Source organism: Canis lupus, chromosome 9, assembly GCF_011100685.1.
Source record: "Canis lupus familiaris isolate Mischka breed German Shepherd chromosome 9, alternate assembly UU_Cfam_GSD_1.0, whole genome shotgun sequence".
NCBI classification, from domain to species: Eukaryota; Metazoa; Chordata; class Mammalia; order Carnivora; family Canidae; genus Canis; species Canis lupus.
In genome coordinates this window covers 43155901-43183834 of record NC_049230.1, presented here as the reverse complement: position 1 = coordinate 43183834, position 27934 = coordinate 43155901, and the positions used below count along the sequence as shown (strand labels likewise).

Here is a 27934-nt window from a genome sequence, read left to right as displayed (position 1 = left end):
AGAGCTAACATCCCAAAGCTGGAGGTTGCCTCCCACCAGAAGTACCTCTTCTCTATTTGCCTGCCCAGCCCCTTCATACACTCAAGTCTAAGCTCTGGCCAGCTGCGAGCCTAGAAACACCATTTTGCCTGGCACTGAGAAAGGTCGGCTTTAAGGCACATCTTTCCCTCCTCAGGCTCACCAGAGAATCCAGCACCAATGACAATGTTGTCATACTTTGGGTGTCGATCAAGAATGCAGTGCCCATCGGGGGTGTTCTAGAAAGAAACAATCACACTTGCGTCCTTTGAGAACAGAAGGAGGAGGAAGAACTGCAGGCTCCAATGGGAGGGGACTAGGCTGGATTGCTTTCCAGAAAGAATGGGAATGGGGCACAGGAATGCTTTCTGCATGCCAGCGCCCCCTCCGGGTATGACAGTCTTTCTCATTTGTCCATCTGCCCTCTCTTCTCATACAACGCTATGAACACAGTAGGTGCTCAGTTAATGCGTGTAAACTGACTTTAGCCAAGATGCCTCAGGCCCTGGTGACATCTGTCTCGTCTCTTTGTCCCTAAGGCCTGTTCAACGAGAACATCTTGCCAAAAAATCTTTTAGAGCTCTTCTGGGAAACATAGTGAGGGGCTGCCAGGCAGAAACCTAGTTTGCTAATGAAAAGGAATATGAATAACCTCCAACCGGGCCCTCTCCAGTAGAGGTGGACCAGCCCACAGGAATAAGCTCATTTGTTTCAAGTCACATACCGGGTCAGGGGTCAAAGAGAAGCCAGCTGGAGCAGTGCAAGGTCTCTCTGTGTCCTTCCCCTGTTCTCTGGGGCTGCGAGAGGGCCAGGCCTGGCCCGGCTGCCCACACCCTTACCGTGTACAGGCAGTGCTCCAGAATGGCAGGCTTGGGCTCTAGGTCGGGTAAGTGATCTCTGATGAAGCGGCTCAGGATCTGGACGTCTTGGATGTCTGAGAAGGCTTCCGGGCAGTCCCGCTCCTCAGGATCTGCATTGTTGCCGTGGTGATAGCAGACCTAGCTCCCAATCAGAGCAGTGTGAGCTGCGAGGCCGGCCCTCCTGCACACCCACCCAGCCCAGGGGGCAGGCTCAGACGCAGAGTGCCCCCATCCATCATCACAACCTCTCCCTGGCCCTGACAGATGCTGTTTGCTGCCACATGAGGTTGCCTTAACTGTTCCTCCCCCCACTAGCCCCATGTTTGCAAAGGAAGGGCTCCCTTTGGGGAGGGGGGCTTGGGACAGCTGGGGGTCATGCATTGCAAATGGTGAATAGAGAAGTATTCTCCTGCTCCTGCTGCTCCCTGGGGGGATCTGGGGAATCTGTTGAAAGGGAAGTTAGAGCATTGCCCCAAATCTGCAAGGGAGGGGTGCCCTACCAACCCTCTCTGGGCCTTTCTGTTCACCTTCATCAACCCAGGATACTCTCCGGAGGGCAGCCCATAGATGTGGTGGGGAGTCAGGCTGAGGTCCAGGACCAGGAAGCAGGGAAAGGCCTGGGACACGCCATAGCTTCCAGGAACCTTCTCTGGCCAGTAACACACATTGATCCGCAGAGTCTTAAAGGAGGAAGAGAAGTGAGAGATGAAGGGGGAAAGCCAGGAAACTACAGACAGCAAGAACAGCCTCTCCAGAGGTCCTGTAGCTCTTAAATACAAGCCTGGATCCCCCCCTTAACTTGTCCATCCTTGTTTCACCCAATTCTCTCATCATCAATCTGTTCTATTTTGATACGAGGCACAAAAATTTCTGCATCTCTGTCTCTTCCCTCAGTCTTAGTCTCCCATACTGCACCCAGGCCTACTTCCCTCTCTCTCTCTCTCTCTCTCTCTCTCTCTCTCCAGCAGTTAATAAGGCCTCAGATGTGAGGCATTACTACCAACCAAGCCAGTTCCTGAGGGCTTTATGTTTATTATATAATTTAATACTCCAACAGCCCTGTCCCCATTTTACATGTTATAAAACTGAGGCTCATGAAGTGAACTCATTTGCCCAAGTTCGTCCACTAGCAAGTGGCAGATCTGAGACTCAAACTCAAGTCCATCTGACTCCCAGGTTTCTTCTCTTAAACATCAACTCTGAGGCTTTCAGCCCGCCTGACCTGGAGAGGCAGCTCGATCCCCAGGGGACGGAGGAGCCGGTTGGTCCAAGGACCTACTGTGATGATCAAGCTCTTGGCTTGGTAGCTCCTGGAGGTACTTTTCACAATGACTGGCAGCCCTGGTTTTATCTCCATCACCTTCTCTCCATCATGGACTTGGCCTCCAAGACGTCGAATTGCATCCTGGAAGGGCAATGGCAGGGAAGAGCAAATTAGTTATATAGCTATACGGTTCACCCTGGTGAACAGAGTCTTTCACTTAGGGCAGAAAAGAGAGCACAGACTCCAGACCTCCCGTCCCATATCAACGAGATCAAGAATAAAGCCAGCAGGGCAATGGCTCCCTTCCAGCCAGGGAGGCTGGGGACAGCATATTGGAACCACAACAGAAGCTGCATTGTCCCCAAGGGCTATGCATACTACCTGGAGGGCTCTGAGGGCCCTGTCTGCATAGAGAACTCCTCCAGACTTTTCCAAGAGCCCCACTTCTCCCCTGGCCAACTGAACATTGGGGAAACGTTGCTTCAGTTCCTCAGCTGAAAAATACTGATGTTCCACCCTGTGTCTAGACAAAGTAGCCTGGATTGTTTTTAATTCTGAATTCTCCTTCATTCCCAGCATCAGTAGCCCAGTCTGCCTGTAAAAAAAGAAAAAGCAAGAAAAGAAAGGCACATGGATGATGGTATGAGTCAGGGCCCTGGGCCATTCTCTCTCATTCTTCAGCAAAGATCCCATCAAGGAGAGAAGGAGGGTCCCAGCCTCATGTTCAAAAAACTGATCAAGGGCAGCGCCCCCTGCAGCCCAGGGTGTGATCCTGGAGACCAGGGATCGAGTCCCGCGTTGGTCTTCCAGCATGGAGCCTGCTTCTCCTTCTGCCTGTATCTCTGCCTCTCTCTCTGTGTGTGTGTGTGTCTCTCATGAATAAATAAATAAAATCTTAAAAAAAAAAAAACACTGATCAAGTCAGGGGCGCCTGGCTGGCTGAGTCAGTAGAGCATGTGACTCTTGATCTCAGGGTCATGAGTTCAAGCCCCACACTGGGTGGGCATAGAGCCTACTTAAAAAGATTTAAAAAAAAAATTAGGGTGCCTGGATGGCTCAGTCGGTTGGGTGTCTAACTGTTGGTTTAGGCCAGGTCATGATCTCATGGGTCCTGATCGAGCCCAACTGGGGCTCCAATGCCCACATGCATTCTCTCTGTCTCAGATAAATAAATAAATCTTAAAAAAAAAAAGGTTAAAAAAAACTGTAAAGTCATCTCAGTACTGTCATCAGGGTCACACTCAGTATTACTAAGCTGGCTGCCAGCCCATTCCTAAGTCTGCCCTTGGCTCTCACTATTGGTTTACTTGTCCCTCTCTCCTCTTGGGATCCATCCCCGCCTTGAGGGCAGTTATCAGAAATCCTCTTATTCCCACATCTAGAAAGTGGTAAGTGTCTCTTCCTCTTCCTCCATCCCCTGACCCCTTCACTATCCTGATCTCCATTCTTTATCCTCTCCCTTCCTACTCTATGGCCCTGCTGTTTCTTTTCCTTTGTTCCTTTTCTTCACATATAATGTTTTGTCCCTTGCTGTGCATCTCTCTGGTTCCTCCTCAGAGGCTGCCCATTTTATGGAAAGGATCCTAAATGGGGAGACCTGGCTCTGGGTCCAGTCCTGGCAGACCCTTTGTGACCTTGCCCTGGTTGCACACCACTCCAGACCCCAGATTCCTCTGTAATGCAAGCCTGCTGGACAATATATTGGTGGTGCCACACCAGGGTGGTATCGCCCCGACCCCGGGGCTTATGGACATGGCATGGGCCATTTTTTTTTTTAGTTGCCACAATGCCTGGGGGTTGCCCCTCTCGTGTTTAGTGGGCAGGGCCCGGGGATGCTGAACCTGCAATGCTCCAGAAGATCCCACCCAAATGCTGAGAGCACCCTCACACAGAAACACCAATAGATGGTTTCTTGGGGTTCCGGCAATTAATTCAGTGATTCTGTGGTTCTATTTCTCCCTATACTTCCCTTTATGCTTCTTACTCTCCAGGGGAGTAAAAGTTGTTTCTCTTTAATACTTTCCGTCTCTCTGTCACAAGACATCAGAGCTCCCTTTTGATGGGAATGGATCTAAACAATGGAAGGGTCACTTTGGCCCTGGGACCATTGCTACAGTCCCTCTCCCTTTCAGCAGCTGCAGTGACCAGCACCAGCCTGGTACATCCCCCAGGTACTGTGTATAAAGCTCGTAATAGCCTATAATGGAGTCTCATGGATATTACATGCTTCCAAATCCCACATTATCTGGTTGGGGGGATTAAAGAGAAGATTGGGAGGGGGTAGGGACACAGCAGGCCCCAGGGCCGGTGTCAGTACACAGAGCTGCGAAGCATGCCCAATCCATTTGCCATGGCCCCCGCCTACCCAGCATTCAGCACTGGTGAGCGAGGATGAGCGCCTCCGCCTCCTCAAAGCTTAGCAGAGGAAGGATGCTGTAGCATCCCCATTAGCCAGCAGGGCCCCTTTCCCGTGGCCCCAAAAAGGGCTTCGTTTGGTTCTCAGGTAATGAAAACTTGCCCAATAGACTTCTTGGTCAAGAGGATAATTAAGAAGTCATGCAAGTATATGTCCTAGAGCCCTCGTTTGCCGATGTGGGCTGGGTACAATTCTGGGAAAGACCTGGCTTACCTCTCACCTCAGCGGTTATAATGTCAGACCCCTGGCTCAGCAATTGCAAAGCAGCATTTTCCAACCCCTGCCTGCTGTATCCCAACCGCAGTGTCCCATACACCCTGAGATTTAGCTACTTCCTTTCCACCCTTTCTCCCTTCCTTCCTTGAAGTAAGAACTCTTCTTACAGGAATGTACTGTATGGGGAAAACAAAACCCATGCCAAGACAACAGGCAAATCTGTCAAATTATGAAATGCTGAGTGATATTCTAATTCCCAAGCCATCCCGTGGTGGATGAAGCGGGAGCTCCCATCCCTAGGAGCAATCAGTGAGCTGATTCTGCCGGTGAATGTAATTGTGCCAATTGTAATCATTTTGCTCCAGCTCTCTGCCCCTGTGGCATTTATTTCTTAGCCCAGATATTGATCTAACAGTGGGAAATTTTCCATCTGAATTTGTGATGGTGGACCCTCCCCTCGTCCGAAGATGCGTTTGGGAAATTCTCATTTTCCGTGGATCACAGCTGAGCTATTTGGCCTGAGGGAAACCGTGCACTGCTGGAGAAATGCCTCCGATTGGAGAGAGATTTTTGACCATTATGAGCAAATCGGAAATAAATGTAAAACACTGCCTGCAAATGCAAAGGTCTGTCATTATGGGAGATAGGTGAGAGGCTCCTGTGGGAAATGCTTACAGAATTGGAAATCAGTCAGTCAAAACCGGGATCAGAAAATGGGCCTTTTCCACCCAGGATGAAGATAGATGACTTCCATGGGCAGATTGAAAATCATTTAAGTGCTTATTTTCTTAATGGCTTTTCCTAGATCCCAATAAACAGACCACTCGTTCTGCATCAATTTCTCACCCCTGTGCTCTGGGCCTCCCTCTGCTCTTTTCCTGCTCAGACCCTAGTGACAAAGTTTGGAGAGGAGAGGAATGAGAAGAGACAAGGCCATCGCAAGGGAGAAAAAAAAAATGTCCAGGAAATGCCGGCTCAGGGCTGGCCTAGAAAGAAAGCATCTTAAAGTGAGGCTGGATTGTCAGGGGACCCTGGAAAGTGTGGCTCCCAGCTCCCAGCTCCCAGCTCCCAGCATACGACCAGCTGAGTGCAGAGCATGGGGTAGGAACTGTGACTTCCCCCCAACCCGAGTTGGCTCCAGCACCAGGAAGAGGTAATCGAAGAATCCTCCTGAGGGCCTTGTTGACTCCTCTAGCCAACTAAAGCCTCAGACCTGATGTAAGGAGCTGGTGATCAGGGCCTTCCATCTGTTACTAAAGCAGGACAGGAGGCCACCGGCCCGATGGAGCAGGGAGGAACTGGGAGGGACAGATAGCCCTCCTTGGTCAGCCACCTGCCAGCCCGGGCTCCCTCTTCCCCTTCCCAGGGTGAAAAGTGCCAGTGGAGCACCTTGGGGAAGGGACTCAGCCATGGCCGCTGTCTTTGTTGGTTTTGGAGGAGCTCTTGGCTTTCATCTTCCGCTCAGTGGGCCGAGGTGGAATTGGTTAACAAAGACTGCTCCAGGGAGGGGATGTGGCTGACAAGCCAGACACTTCACAGAGACACAGGAAGCAGCAGCTGCAGAGGGGGCCACCAGGTTCTGCCAGCAGCTGTACTGCCTACGGCTGTGATCTTGTCTGATATTGTCAGCTAAGCAGGGGCAGCCTGGGTCAGGAGCTAGATATTAGGACTCAAAGGGAGAAGGGGGGACAAGCAAGAGGTGAGCCACAGAGCTGGGATTTGCTGGTGGTATCAGCATCCCAGCTGTATGCATCACAAAAGATTCAGACCTTGTGATCTGACACGTGTCATTGTCTGTACCCAGAATGTATGCAAATATCCGGAGCCCACCCATGTTTAGTATGCCACTGTCACAGGAAGAAGCGGAACAGGAGGAAAAGAATTGGACAACCACCTTCACTACCAACTCCTGAAGATGTTTGTTTGGTTGTTGTTTTTTTGTTGTTTTTTTATCACCATCGAATAGCATTAAGTACATACATTCGGATCTATCAGTTACATGATGATGTTGCGCTGGTTCTCCCAGAAGAACCTAGGAGAACCCAGAAGAACCTAGGAGAACCACAAAGATGATAACGCATGTAGAAAATCAGAATTAAGAGCCAAAGCAAAAAGAATGGCAATGGGAAGTATCTATTCTGTATCCCTAAGTAAAAGAATCAAATAGTGTGCTCGAGTGAATCAGATTAGCCACAAGAAAGAACTGGGTAATGATTATGATAATAATAATAATAATTAATAATAATAATAATGGCAACACCTAGCACTCTGTAGAACTTGAAAGGCTTTCCAAAGCACATTCACTCCACTATTCATTTTTCATAAGTGGGGATTAAAGCATCGGAATGGTCTTTTATTTTTTAAAATTTATTTTCTTTATTTTTAAAATTATTTATTTATTCATGAGAGACACAGATTGAGAGAGAGAGGCAGAGACATAGGCAGAAGGAGAAGAGAAGCAGGCTCCATGCAGGGAGCCTGTCGTGGTACTCGATCCCGGGTCTCCAGGATCACATCCTGGGCTGAAGGCGGCGCTAAACCGCTGAGCCACCCAGGCTGCCCTTGGAATTGTCTTTTAAGAGGGACTATGATATCTTCCTGTCTTTAAATATATATTAGCAGTCTTTCGACCCGAGATGATTTAGGCATGAATTTGTTTGGACAGAGGGGATGGACAAGGTCACCACTCTGTGGTATCTTCTAAGCCGGGGGCCAGCAAACTATGACCCAAGAATCAGATCAGATCTACCACCTATTTTTGTCTGTCATACAAGCCAAGATGATTTTTACATTTTTAAATAGTTGATAAAGAACAAAAGAATATTTCAGGACATGAAAAGTGCATGAAATGTCAGCATCCATGAATAAAGTTTTATTGGCATACAGCCACGCTCATTTATTTACATATCATCTGTGGCTGCTTTCACACTACAATGGCAGAGTTGAGTAATTGGCAGAGTTGAATAGTTACAACAGAGACCATATGGCCTGCAAAGTCGAAAATACTATGTGGCCAATTCTGGAAAAAGTTCACCAAGCCCTATTCTAGACTAAAAGTGTAGTGATCTCGCAATCTGCACTAATAGGTTAAGAGCCTGACTACTCAGCAACCCTCTCATAAGGTTGTGGGGTGGATTCAATGCATTAGCATATATTGGGTACTTTTAAAGCAGCCTAAGTTTCTTATCATGAGCACTAAATAACATGATGATGGTGATGATGGTGATGATGATGGACTTGTCAGGTACCACCACTCCAAACCCTTCACATACTCATCCTCACAACAGACCCCTGAAATTGCCCTACTTTATAGGTAAGAAAACTGAGTCTCCCAGAGGTTAAACAGCTTGCTCCAGACCACACAGCTAAATGTGTCAGAGCTGACATGTAGAGCCAGGCCTGCCTGGTCCCAAGGCCTTTCCAAATTCCTATCCTCCTGCCATGAGGACTGTGAGATTATGAGAATCTCCTATCCAAGGGTTCCTTTCCCTTGCTCCAGCAGCCATTCTCCTTGATGTCCATGGCTGCTACCTCCCACCTGTCTCCTCTTGCCCTTCTTCTTCCCTATGCAACAGAGATAGGATACAGCTGACCCAAATGGGTAGAAGGAACTGCCACTTATCCAAAGATGCTATGTACTATACCAAGTATTTCATGAGAGTCTTATTTAAGGGGCACCTAGGGTGGCTCAGTCAGTTAAGCATCTGACTCTTGATTTCAGCTCAGGTCAGGGCCATGAGATTGAATCCCACATCAGGCTCCACACTGGGCATGGAGTCTGTTTAAGATTCTCTGTCTTTCTGTCCCTCTTCCTCTCTTTAAAAAAAAAAAAAAGTGGGATCCCTGGGTGGCGCAGCGGTTTGGCGCCTGCCTTTGGCCCAGGGCGCGATCCTGGAGACCCGGGATCGGATCCCACATCAGGCTCCCGGTGCATGGAGCCTGCTTCTCCCTCTGCCTGTGTCTCTGCCTCTCTCTCTCTCTCTCTGTGACTATCATAAATAAATAAAAAAAATAAAAATTTATAAAAAAAAAAAAAAAAGTCTCCTTTAATCCCCCACAAAGCCCTGTGAGGAAAAAATGAGACACAGAGAGGTACAAAAACTTTTCCAGTGTTATACAGCCAGTAAGAGGTAGACACAAAGTCAAGTTCAAGCCTGTCTCAGAATCATGTCCTTTCTGAAAGATTCCAGACACTCTCCTAACATCTCTTAGTTACCTCCTTATCTGCTGGGAAGAAGTGTGCCCTCCAAGGCCTCAGCACTTCTCTTAGTACCAGATACTCAGCAGTATTCACAGATGGCTGACAGAGAAGGGTCCCTTTGCCAGGCCACCCCTCAGCAAGACATGCTCCTTTATTTGGGTGCTGTGTGCATTAGCTACCTCTGGAATAAATCTGTAATTAGCTGTCCTAGCTGTATTTGCATAATGGATTTCACTTTGTTCTTAAGTTAATGGTGTTTTTGCAACAGAACAGTAACCTCTTGGTTCTCGGCCATTAAAATAACTGCCACCCTGTAGGATAGAGTCGTGGTTTTGTAGAGTTCAGTTAAGAGCCACAGAGAAGGTGGGAAGGGACGTGTGGTGGGTGATTAAAGTTCTCTATGCACCATGGCTTGTCTGCCTTCTTCCCCATGACTGTTTGAAAGGTCAATGGAGGTGAGGGGGTACAGAGGAGCTTTAAAGGTTAGAGAGCCATGGGGACAGCAGAGATCCCCAGTGAGCAATAAGGCCTACAGAGGAGACCTATAGAAAGAGGAATTCAGAGAGAATGAATGGATTTATAGGGGTGGCTCCTGGGAGAGAGGACCCAGTGTGAAAAGTTTTGATATTAGTATGAATATAAAGAACCAGCTCTGGGTATCAGCTCCGTGTCTTTTCAGCAGTCTTCACAATATACCCTCTGCTGGCCTTGGACATGTGCTCTGAACCCAGTCCTAGAACTCAGAGTGTGACAGGAGCCAGCTGACCTATGGGGCAATCCTAACAGGGAGCAGAATGCTCCTATGTGTCTGGCACTTCCCTAGGCCCTGTGTCCCTCCACAGCATTTCACATGTTCACTGCACTGTACCCTCACATACTCAAAGCACCTCCAGGCACTGGGCCCCACATTTCAAGGAATTCCCCCATCCACCAACCTGTGTAATTGAGTTTCAGCCTCGTGCTCCAGCTGGGCCCATATCTGGTAGCACTCATCCATCATCTGGGTATAAAAATCTTCAAGGTATGCCCTTCGGATTATCCGGCTCTGCCCATGCGAGCTTCCTCGGGAGTGTGGTAGAAAAAACTGGAAACAGAAAACAAGAGAGACAACTGAAGCTGTTACCCCTTGTGCTGTCTCTTCCACCCCTTAGGAAATTGCTCAGCATGTGTTGTCAATCAGGAGCATTTCCTCTTCAAATATTTTCATAGTTCTCCCTTTATGGTCAAGTTACTGATTTGGCTACCAGCATAGAAGTTCTTTAGGAGTACTAACTCTGCTTCCTGGGATGCCTGGATGGCTCAGTGGGTTAGCACCTGCCTTAGGCCCAGGGTGTGATCCTGGGGTCCTGGGATCGAGTCCCACATCAGGCTCCCTGCATGGAGCCTGCTTCTCCTTCTCCCTTTGTTTCTGCCTCTCTCTCTCTGTGTGTCTCTCATGAATAAATAAAGAAAATCTTAAAAAAAAAAAAACTCTGCTTCCTGTTTGGTAACATTACCTCACACCCCAAAGTCCCTTTGTTAGTTAGTCTTTGGTCATCTTGCTGCAAGCCCAGCCCACTTAACTCATAGTCTCATAGAGAAGCATAATTAGAAAGCACCTTTGAGATCATTCCCATCTAGCCCCCTTCATTTTTTTTCAAATTTTTATTTAAATTCAAGTTCAAGTCACTAGTTAGCATATAGTGTAACATTAGTTTCAGGAGAACTTAGTGAGTCATCACATACAATACCCAGTGCTCATCACAAGTGCCCTCAATCCCCATCCCCCATTTAGCCCATCTCCCACTCACCTCCCTCCATCAACTCTGTTTGATCTCTATCTTTAAGAGTCTCTTAGGGTTTGACTCCATCTTTTTAGCCCTTTCCCATATATTCTTCTGTTTTGTTTCTTAAATTCCACATATGAGTGAAATTACATGGTATTTATCTTTCACTGACTGATTTATCACACTTAGCAAGGCATCCCCATTATTGTCAATGGCAAGATTTCATTTTTAATGGCTGAGTAATATTCCATTGTATATATACACCACATCTTCTCTACCCCCTTTTTTTTTTTAAGATTTTATTTACTTATTTGACAGAGAGAGAGAGAGAGAGAGCAAGAGAGCACAAGCAGGGGGAGCTGCAGGCAGAGGGAGAGGGAGAAGCAGGCTTCCCACTGAGCAGGGAGCCCAATGTGGGGCTTGATCCCAGGACCCTGGGATTATGACCTAGCCAAAAACAGACACTTAACCAACTAAGCCACTGAGGCATCCCCTTCTTTATCCATTCATCAGTCAATGGACACTTGGGCTCTTTCCATAGTTTGGCTACTGTTGATAATGCTGCTATAAACACCAGAATGCATGTATCTTTTCAAATCTGTATTTTTGTATCCTTTGGGTAAAAAAGGCTCACCCCAAAGTGTGCTGGCTCTGGAAACTTCTCTCTGGAAGAGGAGAGAAGGACAGTCCCTAAAGTCAGGAGTGTGGAGGAGACACAGTACCTGCTCCAGCAGGATGACCTTCTTCCTGTGTTTGGCCAGGTGGTATGCCGTGAAGCAGCCCTGGATGCCTGCCCCGATCACAATGGCATCACAGAGAACTTTCTGAGCAGCCATGATGCCCACTCAGCCTTACAGCCACAAAGCTCACACACAAAAGAGAAACCAAACAAAAGTAGCCTCTGGGCTGAAGGGGGAGGAGTAGGGCAAAGTCCAGCCTGGCCAACACTCCCACAATCCCCTGAGCTGTGTCCTTCCCTCCACTCCTCCCTCCCAGCAAAGCCTGGCATAGTGCCCAGCCCCCACTTCCCCTGTAGAGCAGAACAGGGTAGTCTGATTCCTGAAGTTTAGCCCAGCTCAGCTGCCAGCCTCACCCTTGTATCCCTCTAGCTTTCTATTCTTGGCTCAATTATTGTCATGCAAATGGCTCCTTCCTATGCCACCTTCCTGTCTCATTATGATCTTTGTCTCGGGACTTCGGCCTTGGAATTTCAATGCCTCCTAGACCAAGCTGGGCACCAGGAATGCTGCCTCCCCCTGCTGGCTTCTCTCCCTGCAGCCTGATTTCTTTTGGAGATTCTAAGGGCCAAGCTAAGAACTTGGCACTCCGCCCAGGGTAAGGCTCACCTCCCTGGTGGATGGTGAGGTCAGGGGGTAGATGCAGGGAACAATCCGGAGGGCAATTTTGTGAGTATGAAATTATTCTCAGCGTGTTGCTTTCATTTTTTTACAAAGGAGAAGAAATTATCCGGAATAACTGGGAAGGACAGAGTGAGAAGAGGAGCCTTCTCCTGAGGCACAGAGTGGGGACCAGGCACCAACCCCGGGCACACAGGGTCCCCAATGTGAGCAAGCCCTCTGTGCCAGGCAGTGTGCTAAAAAATACCACTACATGCATTCAGGACAGAGCTAGGATTTGTAGGACCTGGTTCTTGTACCATTTTGGGGTCATGATCCCAGAGTCCCAGGATCGAGCCCCTGAATTAGGCTCCCTGCTCAGTAAGGAGTCTGCTACTCCCTCTGCCCTTCTCCCTGCTCGTGCTCATGCTCTCTCTCTCTCTCTCTCTCTCTCTCAAATAAATAAATAAATAAATAAAATCTTTAAAAAAGAAAAAGAAAAATTATGAATACAAAATTAGGTGCTAGGACTAGGAAGAGACTGTCCAATTAAGGAGCACTGTGGATGAAGTTTTGTTAGCTTCATGGTACATCTGCCTCTGTACACATCACCTCATTTAATCCCTGCAGCCCTAGGAGAACATATATTTATCTCCACTTTGGGCACATTAAAGATGGCCCCAAATTCTTTGTCACTCCTCCCGTCACAGGCTCTGTGACTACATGACCAATAGACTATGGCAAAGTGGGCAGCCCCGGTGGCGCAGCGGTTTAGCACCGCCTGCAGCCCAGGGCGTGATCCTCGCTGCATGGAGCCTGCTTCTCCCTCTGCCTGTGACTCTGCCTCTCTCTCTCTCTCTCTCTCTGCATCTCTATGAATGAATAAATAAAATCTTAAAAAAAAAAAAAAAGACTACGGAAAAGTGACACTGGGACACTTTCTGGCCCCCGCCTTAAGACACTGAGAGCTTCTTCTTGTCCTGGAGCACTTGATCTGAGTCACCATGTTAGAGGTCCAACCACTCTGTGGGAAAGACCATGTGGGGAGGCCCTGAGACTGCATGGAGAGCCAGACATAAGAGTGAAGCCACCTTGGACCTCCAGCCCAGCCCAGCCACCAGCTCTATACCACTGAGTGACCCAGCTAATGCCACACAGAGCAGAATCACCCAGCCAAGCCTCATCTGAATTCCTGATCGACGAAATCATGAGATAGAATAAAACCAGTTGTTACTTTAACCATGAAGTTTTGGGCTAACTTTTTATGCAGCCAAAACTGAAATGCCTCTTTACAGCCAAAGACATTAAAGCTTACAAAGCCACACACCTAGTAAGCATAGGCACTGAGATATGAACCTAGGGTCATCTGCTCCAATCCTGTTCCCTTAACCACTGTGCCATGCTGGTGATCCGTCCGAACTCATACTGATGATTCTGATTTAAATAGTTTGCTGTTTCTTTCATGGCCATACTGTGTGGGGAAAAAAATACTGGATCAGAAAATCCATATGATCCCATTGCGGCTGCCCAGCCTCAGTGAAGTGACCCCCCACCCCCGCCACCCCCAGCAAAGGAGGGCAACTAGTTGTCCTCTTGGCCCAGACCCTCTTTTACTAGGAAAATGGGGGTCCAGAGAAGGGGTACCTATGACTGGCTTTTTTTTCTTCTAGAAAAAAAATCACTCTAGAATCCAGAAGTCATTTCAACTCCACCTCACCCCTATCCCACATGAATGGGGTAGCATCTGCCTCACAACTGGACAGTCCCCTTAAAAAATGGTAGACATGATGGGAAAAGTGTACTATTTAAGTATGCAAAGGCTTGATAGAAATAGGTAAGGTCAGCCCCCAGGTTTGTCTTGGTAAGATGTCAGAGAAGATGAACAGTTTATACACAAGGGAAACAGGTAATAAATCCTCACATGGAAGTGCGCCCAGCCTCACTAGCAATGAAAGAAATGGGAATGAAATAACCTCAAGGTACGATTATGTGCCTATTAAATGAGCAAAAATAAATAAAAATTATAAAATTGGGTGTTGTCAGTGCTGTGGGGAAGGAGAGAGAACGAAGGGGCGACTCAGATGGTCTGGGCCTTCTGGAGAGTACTGGGCAGCGTGCAGGCACAGTAGAATGGTGAACCTTCTGATCTAGAAATCTGACTTGGGGAACTATACCCCCAGGAAATATCCAAGGGAAGAAAAAGACATTTGTATGAAGACATTCATAGCCATGCTTTTACAATCTAGAGAACTGGAAACAACCCAGCCACAGGGAATCGCTGAGCAAATTCTGGCACGTTGACACAACGGAATACTATGTAGCAATTCAAAATGACAAGCTGAGGTCTGTGGGCTACATAAAAATGTGTATATATATGAAATCATCCTGAGAAAAAGAACAGAACACAAATAGACACACTCAGATCACAACCATGAGTTATGTGTGTGTGTGTGTGATCAAAGATCTAAAGAGAATTTGGCACAGTAATTGAGCTTAATGCTCATTAGTTTCCATACTCTCTCAAAACCCTGCTTTCATTCACAATTTGTAACAGGGGAAGGAGGAATTCCCTGGGGAAGCAGATTCCTCAGATCTCCGCTGGTCACCGGTTCCAGGGCCGGGGGAAGTTCTTTCTTTGTTCTAACCTCCGTGCTTCCTGCTGTCCCCCCACCCGCCCCTCCTGGGCCATTTCTTATTGTTCGTTCTCCAGGGAAGCTACAAAGCGGCTCTACATCCCCCTCTCCTTTGTTTAATATAATATCCCTCCAGAAATAAGACGACACTTCCATTTCCCCATCCCTACTTCACAAGCTTGCCCTGGATTCCTAGACTCAAGCATTCTGCTTCTTGTTAAGAATTTCAAACAGCTCCTCCGAAAGCAGACACTGGCCTCGGCCCAACCTTGAAATGAAAAGGAAATAGACTTCTGAAGGCTTCCCCTCTCTCTCAGGGTTGCCCGTCCTTGTGGCTGTCCTGACAGGGGCAGGCAGAGAGAAGCGATCCCCTCAAATTCCATTTTAACACCCATTTTGGATCGGAAGACTATTAAAGAAAAAGCCAGCAGCCCTACACCGCGCTGCTGTGTGTCAGCAATTGCAGCTCGTGTCCTGGGGCCGAGCCGCCAAGGATGTGAGGCTGAACTGCTCATCTGATGGCTTGATTGACACTTCGCAGACGGGGGCGGGCGAGCCCAGCCAGGGAAGCAGCAAGCTGTACGGCTCGAAATAATGAGGACTCGAATCGGGAGAGGGCGTGGAATAAATAAAAGAGACCTCAGAGTCGAAAGGCGAGGGGGAATCTTCTGTTCCCAGGGAGCTGGAGCCTGGGGCAAGGAGGCAGGCTGGCAGACCAGGAAGTGGCCCCTCCAGACCCATCCTGCCAGCTGCCGGGGCCTTTGGGTCCCTGATGTGTAGAAGATGCCAGAGTGAGAAAACCGAGAGCTGCACAGCTGGATCTGAACGTGGTCTCCACACACACTGTCCACCCGGTGCATGTCTCCGGTTTCACCCTCCCACCGCCCACCCCTCCAGCCGGGCCCCTTCCGCTGCCTTTGCCCCAGGTCATCCATCTGCCTTCACTCACCTCGATTCCCGCAGTAACCTCATAAGGGGGCTCCCGGCCCCTCCGTGCCCACTCTGTACCTATCCTTCCACGCCTCTGCCGGAGTCCTCTCTCTAAAACGGTGAATGGAACAGGTCACCCCCTACTGAAAACTCTGTAACAGTCGCCCATTTCCTATTACAATGAAAACCACAGCGCCTTAGCCTGGCACGGGAGGCAGTTTGCTTCTGACCTCCACTGGCTCTTGCAGCTCTGCAGCCGGTCCCTTCTCACCGCTTTCTTTAGGCCCTGGCAAGGCTGAGCGGAGAGAGGTCCTGACGTCGCTGCGATGATTCCAAACTCCCCAACACCCCCAAGCCAACTTGGATATCCTCTGTCCTGTGCTCCCTTCTCACGCCCTCTGCATCTCAGGGACAAAAATGAACAGAGGGTAATGCAGTAGTTCGCGTGTCTGCCTCCCTCGACCCCCAGCTCCTTAAGGGGAAGGAGTCTAGAGCGTGGCGAAAAGGATGTCTCCCTCCCACCCTGTCCTCAGCCACTTTGCTCTCCTCACATGCACTACTGTTACCATTTTCATTTGTCTCCTTTCAGAGATGTTCTATGAGGCTACAAAAATATTTAAACTGCCTAGTCTTTGTTTTAAGTCTCAGAAGTAGCACACTGCACAGCACTTTGCTGTTTCCGTTTCTTATCTCGTGGCTCCCGCATGAGTCCTATGGAGCTGGCCCGTTCTTCCTGAGGGCTGTGTAGTTTTCCTTGCATGGCGAAGGCATTTGGGACAGAGAAGGCACCCAGACATGTTTGCTGAATGTATGCTGGGTTTCTCTGGCTGCCAGAGGCATCCTCACTCACAGAGTTCTCTAGCCATCCGGTGTTGGGAGTTCGGGGGTTCTTATCCAGGCCAGCCTGGCAAGGTTTATTAAAGGCTGGCAGTGTCCTCTGTGAGCTGCTGAGGACGGTGCCTGGAGGTAGTGGGGATAGAACACCCAGAGAACCTGGCTTCTGCTTCCTGCTGTGTCTTTGTGTTTGCATTTGTTAAGTGGCAGATATTACCGCAACCCTGCTCCCTCAAGATATAAGAGTTCCATTCCTAGGCAGTCTCCAGGTGAGGGAAGAAAATAAGGAAAGTCCTGGGAATTGGGGCTGAAACCTCTGAGAAAAAAAATAAATCACCATGTAGCTTGGGAAGGGAGCATCCACCTCAGACCTCACTAGGACAGAAGAAAATTTGGTAAAAATGAGGAAAGAGACATTTTCATTGTCTTAAGGGAAAACTTCCTTGAAGATGAACACTAGAATCCCCTTCTTCTTCTTCTCTTTCTCCCTCTCCTCCTCCCCCTTCTTCTTCTTCTTGACTTAAGAGTTTTATTTTCCAGGAAGCCTGAGTGGCTCAGTGGTTGAGCATCTGCCTTTGGCTCGGGGCATGGTCCTGGAGTTCCTGGATTGAGTCCCATGTCAGGCTCCCTGCATGGAGCCTGCTTCTCCCTCTGCCTGTGTCTCTGCCTTTCTCTCTGTATCTCTTATGAATAAATGAATACAATCTTAAAAAAAAAAATCCTTTACTGAGGAGCTCCTGAAGGGTTGCCCTGGCCAGGGAATCCAGAACCTTCAGTCTCTCAGACACAACAGGTGGAGTTACAAGCTTATAGCTGGGAACTTCCTTACAGAGTTTGTCGTATGTCACTTTGTCAAACGAGATGAGGTTATTGAGCCTGTCCTGAACTATTCCTTTAGACCATTTCTCCTCTCTGGCCTTGCCCCCAGATTTGTTCACTGAGTCTTTGTCTTTTTTTTTGGTGGACTTTTCAGAATTTTTCTTCTTGTCATCCCTGGGCAACATTGCAAAGCTCAGAGAGTAGCAGCCACACCTGCCTTAGCCTCGCTAAGATGTCAGACAAAAATCAAACACTGGAATCTCAGTCTTGTCTTAAGTCTTTCTATCCCAGCTCTGCACAAATCTGTGTGCACATCTGCACACCCATCTAACTGTGGTGCTCAAGGATATACTCAGGTGTTCATTAAGTAGGTCTCTTTACACCTATGTGTATCTGAGCAGGTCTATTTCCACCACTAGGCTTTTGGAGAGGTCCCATTAAAGCTCAGCAGACATTGGAGAAAATAGCAAATCAAACAGTGATGAGAATAGGTATCCCAATTCTGCCGCTTGGAGGTGAGGGTGTGTTTGGGACCGAAATAATATATTATCCCCCTTTGTAGGAGAGACTCTTCCATGGCTTTCCCATACTTCATAGCCTGGCTATCAGGACACTCTGCAATCAAGATTTGCAGCAAGGAGTGAGTACCAGGGGCAGGAAAAGTCAAGTGGTTTTCACATGGATCAGGCTGGCTTAACAGGTGACAATATCAACCAAACTTTAGTAGCATGCAGGAAGACCAACTCCAGGGATTTGGTGCTCTGGTATTCCCCAGTTTTCAAGGAGATATGGTCTTCCATTCTCCTACCTCTGCAGCCTGACTGCTGATGTTGCTGCTTGTTAGGGAACATAGGTGGACATGGGAGCTCAGGTCCTCCTGACGTAATGCTACCAAACATAGGGTCATGGAGGCAGAGAATAGAGGGAAGCCTGAAGGAAAGCAGAATTTGGGATAGCAACTCCTAAGTCATCTTCAATCTCCATCTTCTAATTGTTGCCTCCTGGCTGACTCCCAAAGCCAGTCTGGCCCATCTCCTGAGTCATAATACCTGTAAGACTCATCTCCCTTACTCTGATTTCTCTCTGATTCTTATTCTTCTGTTCTTTTTTCTCTTTCTTCCTTGGGCCTCCTTCCTTTCCTTGAGGCCAAGAAAGAAAGAGAGATCTGAGGGAGGGTATTCGCAGAGAAGTGGTAGGATACCAGGGCCTGGCTGGGGGAGAGGGCTTGAGGCAATGGAAGAGGGAGGGGAGCCTAAGGGAGCAGAGAATCTCAGGCACCAAAGCTACAAAGCTCTGCTGCTTAGTGCTCTTTCTACTAATTGAGTATTTTACATAACATTTAAGTCCACTGGGGCTGGAAAGACAACCCTCCCTCCTGTATCCCTCCCTCCTCTCTCATTTGGCTGCTGGTTTAGACAGGACATTCATGCTTAAGATTTATTGGCTTCTTGAATCTGTAGACTAGTATCTTCCATCAGTCCTGGAAAGCTCTCAACCATTTCTCTTCTCAAATATTTGCTTCTGCCCTATTTGTTCTTTTCTGTTTTTCTGGGATTCTAATTAAACATATATTAAAGCTCTAAGCCACTGTATCTACTATCTTCTCCATCCTTCTCCTCTTTTGGTCTCTCCATGTTTCATACTGGGTAATTTCCCACTATTATCTTCCACTTTGCCAATTCTCTGTTCTACTGCATCTCAGCTGCTTTTATTTACTTTTTTTTAATTTTTTAAAATTTATTTACGATAGTCACAGAGAGAGAGAGAGAGAGGCAGAGACATAGGCAGAGGGAGAAGCAAGCTCCATCCACCGGGAGCCCGACGTGGGATTCGATCTCGGGTCTCCAGGATCGCGCCCTGAGCCAAAGGCAGGTGCTAAACCGCTGCGCCACCCAGGGATCCCTCAGCTGCTTTTAAATTAATGAGTTGAATTTAAATTGCAAGGGATCCCTGGGTGGCTCAACCGTTTAGCGCCTGCCTTTGGCCCAGGGCACGATCCTGGAGTCCTGGGATCGAGTCCCACATCGGGCTCCCTGTGTGGAGCCTGCTTCTCCCTCTGCCTGTGTCTCTGCCTCTCTCTCTCTTTCTATGTCTATCATGAATAAATAAATAAAATATTTTAAAAAATAATTTTAATTGCAATTACTATTATATTTTTTAATTTTCAGAATTTGCATTTGGGTTTTTTTTTTTAAGATTTTATTTATTTATTCATGAGAGACACAGAGAGAGAGACAGAGACATAGGCAGAGGGAGAAGCAGGATCCCCATGGGGAGCCTGATATGGGACTCAATCCCAGGATTCTAGGATCACAACCTTAGCCAAAGGCAGATGCTCAACCACTGAGCCACCCAAGTGCCCCTGTATTTGGTTTCTTTAAAGTCTGGTTTGTCCCTTTATTTTTTTTTTAATTTTTTTTATTTATTTATGATAGTCACAGAGAGAGAGAGATAGAGGCAGAGACACAGGCAGAGGGAGAAGCAGGCTCCATGCACCGGGAGCCCGATGTGGGATTTGAAACCGGGTCTCCAGGATCGCGCCCTGGGCCAAAGGCAGGCGCCAAACCGCTGCGCCACCCAGGGATCCCCATGGTTTGTCCCTTTACATAATGTCTTATTCCATGTAAATATCTGCACTTGAACAAATTATTGTTTATTACACATTAATTTATTACATGTTATTCCACATATATAGGAACAATCTAAATAGGAAGGGGCTTTCTCTGGAGAGTATTGTGCTGACTTCTGCCAGACACTAGGGGCATCACCAGTCCTGAGCTATCAAAACAGAGACCCCCAGATCTGAGGTTCTCTGGATCATGCGGGAGTCCTTTGGGATCTCAGTGTATTGAAGGGAGGACATTGTATTAAGCTTCCCACCATGTACAGGCATTGAGCATGGATTTCTAACCCATACATTATCCCAAGTGATCAAAATGAAACTTCAGATTTGCTAGAATTGACAGATGCTTTTTCAGGGAAAAGTGGTTTCTGTGCTTTGTTTGGTTTTCTCCTCCATATTGACCTGTTGGTTCCTTGGTATTTTATCAACTCTTTGGAGCTTTTAAGGTATTTTAAAAAATATTTTATCTAGCACTTCTAGTTGTTTTTACTGGGATGGTCAGTCCAAATAATTCTGTCTGACATTACCAGGTTCCAACCTCAGTTGCAATCAGATTACTGGGAACATTGGAGATAAAGATCACTTAAAAAAATAAGATCTAGGTGCACCTGGGTGGCTCAGTGGTTGATCATCTGCCTTTGGCTCAGGTCGTGATCCCAGGGTCCTGGGATCAAGTTCCCATTGGGCTCCCCACGGAGCCTGCTTCTCCCTCTGCCTATGTCTCTGCCTCTCTCTGTATGTGTCTCTCATTAATAAATAAATAAAATCTTTAAAAAAAGAGGACTGTTTTGATAAGATGCAAGTATAGGCTGTGACCTCCAAGGTTAACTGCTTTCAGCTGAAAGTGGGTCCTGATTATGGACAGCTTTTGTTTTAAAGACTGGGTCATGCAATTGCCCACCAGGGCTGCGTTGCTGAGAACAATAGAGAAGCATGGTCCTCTGTTCACCCTTCTTCTTTTCAGTACCTAACCTCCTTAAATAAAGTGTTGAACAAATATTTAAAGAAAATCAGTTTTCTCTCTATAAGTATAGCAAGAAACTGGCAACACAAGTTGCCTCTGGGGAGTGAAGGTAGGTGGAATCTTGTTACAGAAAAAGGCTTAGAAGAAAATGCTGTACAGGTAATTGCTGTCCTGAGGGGGCTCAGGGCATCGTCAGCATCCTGCCTGCACTGAAGCTCCCAACCACAGCCAGGGTTTGGCCTGGATGGGATCCAAATCCACAGAAAGACATGAAAACAGGTGAATGGTGGTGTGCAGCATCTGGAAATGTAAGAAATATAAAAGGGGCAAGATTGTGGAGCCCACCCTGGGTCTCATCTCATTGAGCAGGGTTTTTGTACAGAACTTTGAAAGGATCCACGCCAAGCTCACAGTAGCATGGTATTAGCCAAATGCTCCCCTCTTCCTGCCTCCGTCCTTGGCAGCCCTCTTTTTGTCTCTCCCTCTCTTTCCGTGTCTCTCTCCACTCCCACCCCTCTCCCTCTCTCTCTCTCTCTCTCTCTCTCAGCCTTTCTCACTCTATCTCTCTACCTATCATAGTTGTCCACCTTTCTCAGTATTTTCTCAGTATTTAGAGGGTCAGAAGAAGGAAGGCTTAGAAAACACATTGGGAAAAGTCCAGCTGTGTTTGGAACAGACTATCTATGCTCCTTGTCCAGAATTCTGAAAGGAAAAGAGACAGCCAAGGTTTGTGGAATGCGCTGGAGAAGGTCTGCCGGAAGCCCATTCCAAAAGCTTCCTGGACAACGCTGATCCTGATCATTGCCCCATAAGAACCCACATCGCATTGCATGAGCTCATCAAAAACTTCAGGGCACTCACTTTATAGACATCTCATTCAATCTGCATGACAGTCCTGTGAGGTGGGCAGGGCAAACATTTTTAACCCCGTTTTGCAGACAAGGAAACTGATAACCAGTAAGTGACAGAGCCAGCATTCCACCCCCCGCCCCCCTAGGACTTCAAGTTCCAAGCCTTTGTCTGCATCCAGAGACAGACCCAGGGCTCTCACTCCAGACCATCCTGGGTCTTGAGCTCAGTGAGTGCTTTTATGAAGAAGGAGCAAGAAGGGGGCTTCGTCCATATTGTAAGTCACAGCATTTTCCTCCCCTCCCCTGCAAAGAAAGAGAAGGAACATGACCCCCAATGGAAAGAAATTCTAAAGCAGCCCCTAGGGACCTCTGGAGAAGCTGTTTGATTTATTTCAGTCCCTACTGGTATTCTGTGCCACATTTATAAACGTCAGTGCCGGAAATGAAGTTCCCACTGCCCTGGCAGCTGCTAGTTGCTGCTGTTGCTCACTAAGGGTTCAAATAAAGTGTCTCCCCCTCCCCTTGATTGATAGAGAGCTGAAAATAAAATAAAAATAAAAGCCCCCTGGAGCACTGATAGAAGGGAGGGGACAGCTTCTCAGGAAGAGAAAGGGGGTGATCTTTTCTAGGCTTAGGCTGATATTAGTGGAAACAGAGAGGGTGTGTATGTGTGTGTGTAAGGAATAGATCCAGTTTTTAAGGCCACATGGAAAATAAATGCCTTCTGCATGGCCATGACAAGAGGAAATGTAGTGAAATCCATGATCTGTTTCAGGGGCTCTGACACAAAATGAAGGGAGGAAAGGGGGTCGGTGTGGTTGTCTTCTTAACCTCTGGGTTTCTACTCTCCCTGAGCAAAATCTGCTATCTTCTAGGGTCTGGGCCAGGAACAGAGACTGGCAGAGACCAAGAGCAAGAGAGTCCTAGAAGAGAGTGGCAAGAAATGAAAGATAAAAGCTTCCCAAAGGACCACAGAGATCCAAGGCATTGCCATTATTAACTGAACCAGCCGCTGAGATGGAAACCTCCTTGTGGGGAATGGGCTATTGTGTTGCCCATGGTACCAGGTAGATACTGATGCACACACCCCTGCAATAGTGCCTCCTCTTGCATATCTCCTAAATCCACAATGCTCTCTGGTCGTTGAGAAACGCTGGTTGGAACCAATGCACACAGTGCTGGTTGAGCACCTATAATGATCCCCAAAGCAACAAGACATTTAAAAGCCACTTTGATTTATTTTTGTACCTTTATTTTAAAACATAAGCCAAATATTTCCAAATGACTATTGTTCTCTTCAAAGTCACCCCCTTGAGAGGTTTTGTAGTTAACCCAGTGGCACTCACTGTGTGACCTAAATCATCCTGGAGGGCAATATGTTAATACTTCAGGGCCGGTTTATAACCCAGGGAATAAAATATCTTATTGCTTTAGAGGTTCCTTCCTTTGCCTTAACTTGTTTATCACACTTGTTTCCTGTAACTTCTGGCCCTTTCCAAGTAGTATCCTCTGTCTTGCTGCTAGCTCACAGTGGGTTGAACAGGCCCTTAGAGGACAGGATTACTCAGTGACAGGGTGGAGATATAATTATTAGCATAAGAGAAAAACACACAGGAGAGAGAAGAACCGTTATATTGATGTGATGAGTATCTGGGTGGGTTTTTGCTTCTTTTCACTTTCTTATATGGATAGAAATGTCTCTGTTTTTTTTTTTAAGTGTGGTGTAAAAAATGTGGTATATTTACACAATGGATATCATTCAGCCTTAAAAACACAGGAAATTCTGACACAGGCTACAACACAGGTGAACCTTGAAAACATTATGCTAAATGAAATAAGCCAATCGCGAAAAGGACAAATACTGGGATCCCTGGGTGGCTCAGCGGTTTAGTGCCTGCTTTCAGCCCTGGGCATGATCCTGGGGTCCTGGGATCAAGTCTGCATCGGGATCCTTGCATGGAGCCTGCTTCTCCCTCTGCCTGTGTCTCTGCCTCTTTCTCTCTCTCTCTCTCATAAATAAATAAATAAATAAATAAATAAATAAACAAATAAACAAACAAACAAATAAATAAATAAAATCTTTAAGAAAAGAACAAATACTGTAGGATTCCACTGATACGAGGTACCTAGAGCAGTCAAGTTCACAGAGACAGAAGACAGGTTGGTGGTTATGAGGGGCTGGGAGAGGCAGGAATGGGAGTTAGTAATGGCACAGAGTTTCAGTTTGGAAATGAAAAAGTTTTAGAGATGGCTGGTGGCTGATGGTTGATGGTAACGTTTACACAACTATGTGAATGTACTTAGGGGTACTTGGGTGGCTCAGTCAGTTGGGCATCTGCTTTTGGCTCGGGTCATGATCCCAGGGTCCTGGATCGAGCCCCATATCAGGCTCCCTGTTCAGCAGGGAGTCTGCTTCTCCCTCTCCCTCTCCCTCCATTCTTTCTCCTCACTCTGCGCTCTCTCTCAAATAAATAAATTAAATATATTTTTTAAAGATTTTATTTATTTATTCATGAGAGACACAAAGAGAGAGAGGCAGAGACACAGGCAGAGGGAGAAGCAGGCTCCATGCAGGAGCCTGATGCGGGACTCGATCCCGAGACTCCAGGATCACGCCCTGGGCCAAAGGCAGGTGCTAACCTGCTGAGCCACCCAGGAATCCCCAATAAAATCTTTTTTAAAAAGCAACAATGTGAATGTACTTAATGTCACTGAACTATATACTCTTCAAAAATGGTTAAAACGGTAAATTTTAAGGTAAGTGAATTTTATCACCACAAAAAGAAAAAGTGTGGAGAACAAAATCAAATGTATTCTCAAAAGGTGAGGATTTGACATTACTAGTGTTATTCAAAAGAATGTGCTACAGGGAGGGCAAAGGCCCAAAATATTCTTTCTGGATCAAAATCAGAGCATTGGTGTCAGGCAGGTAGCCTTCCTTCACTCCTGCTCTGAAGCCACTCCCAGGACGAGCTACACCTCCTCCAGCTCTTCTTTTCCTACACCTCCTACAACGTTGTGCACCTGCAGCTGCGAAGCCACTCTCCCAGCCCTGGAATGTTCCACAGCACAGCCTGGGCCACCCTGACCTAGCCTGTGGGCACTGGCCGGCTCCCCTGGCAGCATGAATGAGGCTAGAGCAAGTCATGGCTCTGCTGGCCAGGCGTCTGCTGAGGTGGCTTTTTAATCCTCCAGCCGTGCCTTCCTAGTGATTGCTTTTATTAGGAAATGTAATGAAAAAGACTATATGAAGCCCCTGCCAGAAAGAAAAAAAAAAAAACTAATAAGATTTTGTACCAAGTGTGGCGAGAAAAGAAAGGGGGGGGGAAAGCACATTAGGAGTCAGATAATGAGATAAATGAAAGACCGCAGGGAAGATCATTTTTGCAGACTTGCTGGATGGTTGTAAAATTTTTAATTTGCTGAATTCTCTTTTTTTCGTTGTCTCTGACTCTCCCCACCTCTTTCCCTGGCTTTCTGATGCTCTGAATCTTGTCCCTGTCTTTCCATCTTCGCCTTGCCCTCTCTCCCACAGCTGCTCTTTCGGTTTCAGCTCTTGCTCTTTGAGCGTGCATGTGCGTGCATGTGTGTGTGTGTGTGTGTGTGTGTGTCCCTTCACCATGGCCAAACCTGACCCTCAGGAGTTGGGCAGGAAGCTGGCACCTTGGGCAGCGAGTCCCACCCAGTCAGAAGGAGCAAGAGGACAAAGGACTGCAGCTCCCCACCCCCCTTCTAGGGAGCTGCTGTGATTTGGCTGAAGGAAGAGAAAGAGGGAGAGATCAAGAGAAGAAGGAGGAGAAGAATGGGGCTGCAGAGGAAGGACAGGAGATCAAAGACCAGAGAAGTAAGGAGGGAAGAGAAAGCCCCCGCTGCTCCCGCAAATCGATTCTCGGCAATGCCCGCCCTCCCGTCTGTGCTCTGAGCTGCTGAGCAGAATGCCACCTCCGTGGGATGCCAGACCTGAACAGAAGGGCTCTGGGGCACAGGGCAGGCACACAGGCCAGGCTGCCAGGGTCCACAGGGCCTGCCTTACCCTGTGAGGAGAGGTCCTGCCTCCCCAGGACCCCCCTGTCACCACCCAGGCTCTGAGGAGGTCCTCTCCCAAATCCGGTTTGGGCGTTAGCTTTGGCAGACCCCTTCCTCCGGTTCCACACTTGGGAATTCAGAGGAGTTCCTTTGCTCCTCTGCATAAATCCCAGTTCACGCTGCAGTTGGAGAGCTTGAGAGTGGACACGATGAATAGCTTCCCCATGGGGAGGAGGAGCCTGTGAAAGTATAGGAATGAATGGCTCGGGGTGGAGACATGTTGTCAGTTATTAGGAAAATCTCTCTCGCTCTTCCATCCCTTGTTCCTGCCTCAGTGGGGACCATCTGCTCCACTTCCTCCCAGGACGACTTTCTCTCTGTGCCCTGCCTCCAGCAAAAGTCGGCTGTCGGTGACCTAGGGGATGGGCATTTCCTCTGCTGGCCATGCAGAAGAGAAAAGAGCCATGAAAACAGGCAAGGTCTGTGGGAAGTAGAGGACTGATCAGAAGAGGGCGTGGGGAGTCCAGCAGTGGGGCCCTAAGCTGGCTGGACAGAGAAGGTGGAAGGGGACAGAGACAGGCAGTCCCAAGAGGGAGGATGGTTCAAGGTCAGTGGGAGGAAGGTGATTGCAACTTGACCATGGCATAAAATAAGCTGGGAATAAGAATAAATGCACATGGTGCTTCCTACACTCCAGGCTCTGAGAACCCAGGGTATTGATTTATCTAATCCTCACCACAATCCTGTGAGGTTGGTACGATTGGTAACATCTCCGTTTTATACCTGAGGGAAGTAAGGCATGGTGAGAGGGTTGGCTACGTCTCTCTGTTCCCCCTCCAGAACAGGAGACAAGTTGAACAAAGTATCAGAGATGAGTCAGGAGGGAGAACAGCAAATAAATAAATAAATAAATAAATAAATAAATAAATAAATAAATAAAATTTTTTAAAAAGGAAGGAGAACAGCACTGTGGTTAAGAATGTGAAGATTGGGATGCCTGGATGGCTCAGGTCATGATCCCCGGGTCCTGGGATCGAGTCCCACATTGGGCTTCCCATAGGGAGCCTGCTTCTCCTTCTGCCTGTGTCTCTGCCTCTCTTTCTGTGTCTCTCATGAATAAATAAATAAAATCTTTAAAAAAAAAAAAAAAAAAAAACAATGTGAACTTTTGGGCCAGATAACCCAACATGGACTAGCAGTGGGACCTTGGGTGAGATCCTCAGAGCAACATGAAGAGTACCAAATGCATGTTGGTTAAACATGGCATAGTTCCTGGCCCCCAGCTCGTCAGTGGCAGTGCTTAATGCCATTACCCCCACCACCCATGAGAATAGGAGAGAAGCTTCCATGCTTGGCAGCTGGCAAGCCTCAGTTTCCCCCCTCTAACCTCCCACCGAAACACTGGAGATGGGCCCTCCCAGGGATCAGCTTCTCAGGGGCACGCAGTCCTGCAAATAGGCCCCCAAAAAGCCCTAGCCCCCACGGCACAGCCCCTCACCCCAGAGCCTCCTCTTTCTCTGACCTGGTGATCCCAGGGATTCCCAGGCTGTGAGAGTAACCCCCAGCCCCAGTGGGCTCAGTGCATCACTCAGGGAGTGTGTTGCCCTCTTTCCTTGCCTCTTTCCCTTCCCTTGCCCCTGCTTTTCTCTTGATGGAGAAGGCACAAATTAGGCAGAAAGGAAAATGTTGACAGCTCCCAGCCCTCCCTTGCTGGGAATAAAGAGAAATGCGTTAACCGCTGAAGCTTTAGGTGGATCAAACACAGTTTGTGAGATGCTTCAAATGTATTATTCATCTCACCAATGATATGCAGTCTTGGGCTTTCTCCTGTCACCCCATCAAGAGGAACCTCAGCCACTGTGGAGGTGGTGGGCTCCAGAGAGGAGAGAGCACCCTCAGAACAATATCTTTTCAATATTAAATCAGTAAGTCTGTCTCCAATCCTTCTTTCTCCTCTTGAAGCTTTCCAAATGGGATGAGTCAACTTGCCAGAACATCTAAAGGTACAAGGCTACGGGTGAGACCCATGGAATTGGGCACAATTCCAAGTGCTTACACTTGGAACCAAAAAGTGACTATGACACTCGGAAGGCAGGAGCTGGAGACCCAGACCCCGGAAGATCCTCCATGTGCCACTTGAACTTGAGGGATGGACTCTCATGGGCTGGAAGAGCTC

At 47.7% G+C, this 27934-nt stretch overlaps 1 protein-coding gene across 6 annotated transcripts in view; it reads right to left on the bottom strand.

The window, feature by feature from the left end:
- PIPOX (pipecolic acid and sarcosine oxidase) overlaps positions 1-27934 on the bottom strand; it is a 96370-nt gene that overhangs the window by 285 nt on the left and 68151 nt on the right. For 3 of the 6 annotated variants that reach the window (XM_038548304.1, XM_038548303.1, XM_038548302.1), the window contains exons 3-8: positions 9911-10059; positions 2524-2737; positions 2101-2283; positions 1406-1558; positions 858-1016; positions 182-257 (exon numbers count right to left, since the gene is read on the bottom strand). In XM_038548304.1, coding sequence (XP_038404232.1) covers positions 182-257; positions 858-1016; positions 1406-1558; positions 2101-2283; positions 2524-2737; positions 9911-9975 — 850 coding nt within the window. In that variant the 5' untranslated portion in view covers positions 9976-10059. Of the gene's footprint in view, positions 1-181; positions 258-857; positions 1017-1405; positions 1559-2100; positions 2284-2523; positions 2738-9910; positions 10060-11463; positions 11659-27934 lie in introns of those variants that run through there. The other 3 variants (XM_038548300.1, XM_038548299.1, XM_038548301.1) reach the window with 3 other exon arrangements.